We start from the raw sequence: 4281 nt of genomic DNA, 5'->3' as shown, positions 1-4281 counted from the left end.
GAGGAAAGAAAATCTTACTGAAAGGCCTTTGATTATGTTTAAACAAACAAGGAGCACAGCTCTTCTTTCACAAACCCTGGGGGAGAAAAGAAAAGAGAGAGGAGATGACAGCATCCTCACAAGTGAAAATCCCTCACCAGAAGCAAAAGGTATAGAAGCCAGGCTGGGCCTGCCCTGAGAGGCATCAGGAGAAAGGCATCTGCAGGAGAAGACAAAGAGTTTATTGCTTCTGAAAACACCCAGGGATCAATTTGCTGAGGGCAGCCTTCAGCTCCTGGTTCTTCAGGCTGTAGATGAGAGGGTTCACTGCTGGAGGCACCACCGAGTACAGAACTGCCATCACCAGATTCAAGGATGTAGAGGAGATGGAGGGGGGCTTCAGGTAGGCAAAGAAGCCAGTGGTGATAAATAGGGAGACCACAGCCAGGTGAGGCAGGCAGGTGGCAAAGGCTTTGTGGTATCCCTGCTGAGAGGGGATCCTCAGCACTGCCCTGAAGATCTGCACATAGGACACCACAATGAACACAAAGCAAACAAAGAATAAAGAGGCACTGAGCACGATTAGCACAAGTTCCCTGAGGTAGGAGGTGGAGCAGGAGAGCTTGAGGATCTGGGGGATCTCACAGAAGAACTGCTCCACAGCATTGCCCTGGCAGAGGGGCAGGGAAAATGTATTGGCGGTGTGCAGCAGAGCAGTGAGAAAGCCACAGGCCCAGGCAGCTGCTGCCAGGAGGACACAAACTCTGCTGCCCAGGAGGGTCTCATAGTGCAGGGGTCTGCAGATGGCAGCGTAGCGATCGTAGGCCATGATGGTGAGGAGATAAAGCTCTCCTGAAACGGAAAAGACAATAAAAAAGACCTGAGCAGCACATCCTGCATAGGAGTTGGCCCTGGTGTCCCAGAGGAAATTGGCCATGGATTTGAGGACAGTGGTAGAAACGTAGCCCAGGTCAATGAGGGCGAGGTTGAGGAGGAAGAAGTACATGGGGGTGTGGAGGTGGTGGTCGCAGGCTATGGTGGTGATGATGAGGCCATTGCCCAGCAGGGCAGCCAGGTAGGTGGCCAGGAAGAGCCAGAAGTGCAGGAGCTGCAGCTGCCTTGTGCCTGTGAATGCCAGCAGGAGGAAGTGGGTGATGGAGCTGCTGTTGGACATGGTCTGTCTCTGGGCATGGAGGACTGTTGAAAGAGGAGAAGAGATCACACAGGTTAGGACACCACAGACTCACCACGTCCAGGGCTGGGAAGCTTTCTCCTGGCTACCTTGAAGCTCTCTCTGCCTTCCTCATCTCCTTGAGATGTCCTGGCAGTGCCCTCAGTCCTGCTGCCCTGTGCAGAGGAGCAGCTCCTGGGCAGAGCTGTCTCTCTGCAGTGCTGCCTGCTTGCCAGCAGCTCCCTCCAGCCCAGGAGCCTGACCCAGCTCAGCAGCAGAGGACCAGCCCCAGGCATTTAATGACTCCTCTGGTGGCCTTGGTGTCGAGTCCATGAGTCTCAGACTGAGAGCAAGCTGAAGAAACCTCTCAGGAAGCCAAATGCCAACTGCCAACTTTGCTGGAGCCTTAATGGGTCCCACTGAGGACCATCACTGACAAAGCCTCCCCAGGGGCTTGTTAGAGCAGAAAAGCAGAAGCAAGAGCAACAACCTGGAGCTCAAGACGGTGCCAGGGTTGCTCTGATGCTGAGCAAACCTGGATGGGCTTGATCAAGCCAAAGGGCCAAGTCCTGGCCCCCAGCCCCTTGGAAGGGAGATCCTGTCCCTCAGACATGGCTCAGGGCTCTTCCTGGGGCAGTGGGATGTGAGGATGTGCAATGGCTGGAGCAGGTCTATGGTGTGACAGTGCTGGGTGGGGCCGGGAGGCAATGAGGTCTTTGTGAATGAAGTTCAGCTACCTTCTGGTTGCAGAGACAATGGCCACAGCCATGGTGATGAAGAGGTCATCTCTGATGAGGGCATTCAGCCTGGCCAATGCCCTCAGTGGTCCCCAGCACAGCCTGCCCTATGGTGTCCCATAGCTGCACCTCTGCCTTTGAAGACACCCAGTCCTCTCTCCAAGTTCACCTCAATCTCTCATCTCCCTCACTGACATCTCTCCATCCTCCCTGCCTGTTCCATGGAAGAGAAAGCCAAGGGCTGGCTCAGCCTCCCTCTGAGTGCCCTCTTGTCCCAGAGGTTATCAATTTATGCTGCACCTTGTTCTCACCAACAGGGAAGGGCTGGTAACCAATGGGAGGCTCAGAGACATCCTTGGCTGCAGTGACCATGAAGCAGTGAATTTAATATCCTCAGGGTAATCAGGAGGAAGTAGAATATAGAATATAGAATATAGAATATAGAATATAGAATATAGAATAAACCAGGTTGGAAGAGACCTCCAAGATCATTGTGTCCCCCTTCAACCAATCCAACACCACCCAATCAACTAACCCATGGCACCAAGCACCCCATCAAGTCTCCTCCTGAACACCTCCAATGACAGCAACTCCACCACCTCCCCAGGCAGCCCATTCCAATGGGCAATCACTCTCTCTATATAGAACTTCTTCCTAACATCCAACCTAAACCTCCCCTGGCGCAGCCTGAGACTGTGTCCCCTTGTTCTGGTACTGGCTGCCTGGGAGAAGAGACCAACATCTGCCTGTCTACAACTTCCCTTCAGGGAGTTGGAGAGAGCAATAAGGTCACCCCTGAGTCTCCTCTTCTCCAGGCTATGCAACCCCAGCTCCCTCAGTCTTTCCTCATAGATCTTGTGTTCCAAACCCCTCACCAACTTTGTTGCTTTTCTCTGGACACCTTCCAGCAAGTCAACCTCCTTCCTAAACTGAGGGGCCCAGAACTGGACACAGTACTCGAGGTGTGGCCTAACCAGTGCAGTGTACAGGGGCAGAATGACCTCCCTGCTCCTGCTGGCCACACTGTTCCTGATGCAGGCCAGGATGCCATTGGCCCTCTTGGCTGCCTTGGCACACTGCAGGCTCATGTTCAGCCTACCATCGACCAGTACCCCCAGGTCCCTCTCTACCTGGCTGCTCTCCAGCCACTCTGACCCCAGCCTGTAGCACTGCATGGGGTTGGTGTGGCCAATGTGCAGCACCTGGCACTTGGATGTGTTCATTCTCATGGCCTTGGATTCTGCCCATCTGTCCAGCCTGTCGAGGTCGCTCTGCAGAGCCTCTCCACCCTCCAGCAGATCAACTCCTGCCCCCAGCTTGGTGTCATCTCAGCTTGGTGTCATCTGCAAATTTACTGCTGATGGACTCAATGCCCTCATCCAGATCATCAATAAAGATGTTAAAGAGCACAGGGCCCAGCACTGATCCCTGGGGCACACCACTGGTGCCTGGCTGCCAGCTGACTGTGGCACCATTCACCACCACTCTCTGGGCTCGGCCCTCCAGCCAGTTCCTAACCCAATGCAGTGTGCTCCTATCCAAGCCATGGGCTGACAGCTTGGCCAGGAGTTTGCTATGGGGGACAGTGTCAAAGACCTTGCTGAGGTCCAGATAGACTAAATCCACAGGCTGCCCCACATCCACCAGGCAGTCAGCTGATCATAGAAGGAGATCAGGTTGGTCAGGCAGGACCTGCCCTTCCTAAATCCATCCTGGCTGGGCCTGATCCCTTGGCCATCCTGTAAGTGCTGTGTGATTGCACTCAGGATGGCCTGTTCCATGATCTTGCCTGGCACTGAGGTCAGGCTGACAGGCCTGTAATTCCCTGGCTCATCCAACCGGCCATGGTTGTGGATGGGCCCCACGTTGGCCAGCTTCCAGTCCTCTGGGACCTATTGTGTCAGTTGTGTCAGAATGAGCTCATTGACCCAGCTCTGGTTTTTTGCTGGGTTACAGCAGCTATTTGGGGCATGAACAAGGGCCCTCAGATGCCCTCATGAACCCCTTCAATTATCATATTGGAGTCTGTGACCAATCTGCTGTGACACTGCTCTCTATCCCAGGATCACAGGGTCACAGGAATGACTTCTGTAGACCTTAGCATTATTTTGCTTTTGTGCCCAGTGGGTACTAAAAAGTTGTTTTACTTTCACTCCTTGCAGTCAGGGACTAGGCTGAAGTTCCCCCTTCAGACTGTAATAGGAACTCATGGATTGTGACAGAAGGCAGAACAGAGTCCCCCACGGGTGTTGGCCACTGAGGAAGAGGCGTCATGCTGCTGATGCCTCAGCTTTACACTGAGTGTGATGTAGATGGAGTGGAATCCCTTGTTGATCAGTTCAGGGTCACCTCTCCTGTCCATTCCTCCCTGCAAGTGCAGCCTTTTACTCTGCA

At 53.7% G+C, this 4281-nt stretch overlaps 1 protein-coding gene across 1 annotated transcript; it reads right to left on the bottom strand.

Annotated features, from left to right (window-relative positions):
• Positions 1-220: 220 nt before the first annotated feature.
• On the bottom strand, positions 221-1153 carry LOC137456680 (olfactory receptor 14A16-like). The gene has a single exon (XM_068168240.1). The coding sequence runs from the start codon at positions 1151-1153 to the stop codon at positions 221-223; it is 933 nt and encodes a 310-aa protein (XP_068024341.1).
• Positions 1154-4281: the final 3128 nt, after the last annotated feature.

This window comes from Melanerpes formicivorus, unplaced genomic scaffold, assembly GCF_026170545.1.
Source record: "Melanerpes formicivorus ecotype bairdi unplaced genomic scaffold, bMelFor1.0.p_v2 SCAF_134, whole genome shotgun sequence".
NCBI lineage: Eukaryota > Metazoa > Chordata > Aves > Piciformes > Picidae > Melanerpes > Melanerpes formicivorus.
Note: the sequence above shows the minus strand (reverse complement) of the source record. Positions and strands in the feature narration are given on the sequence as shown.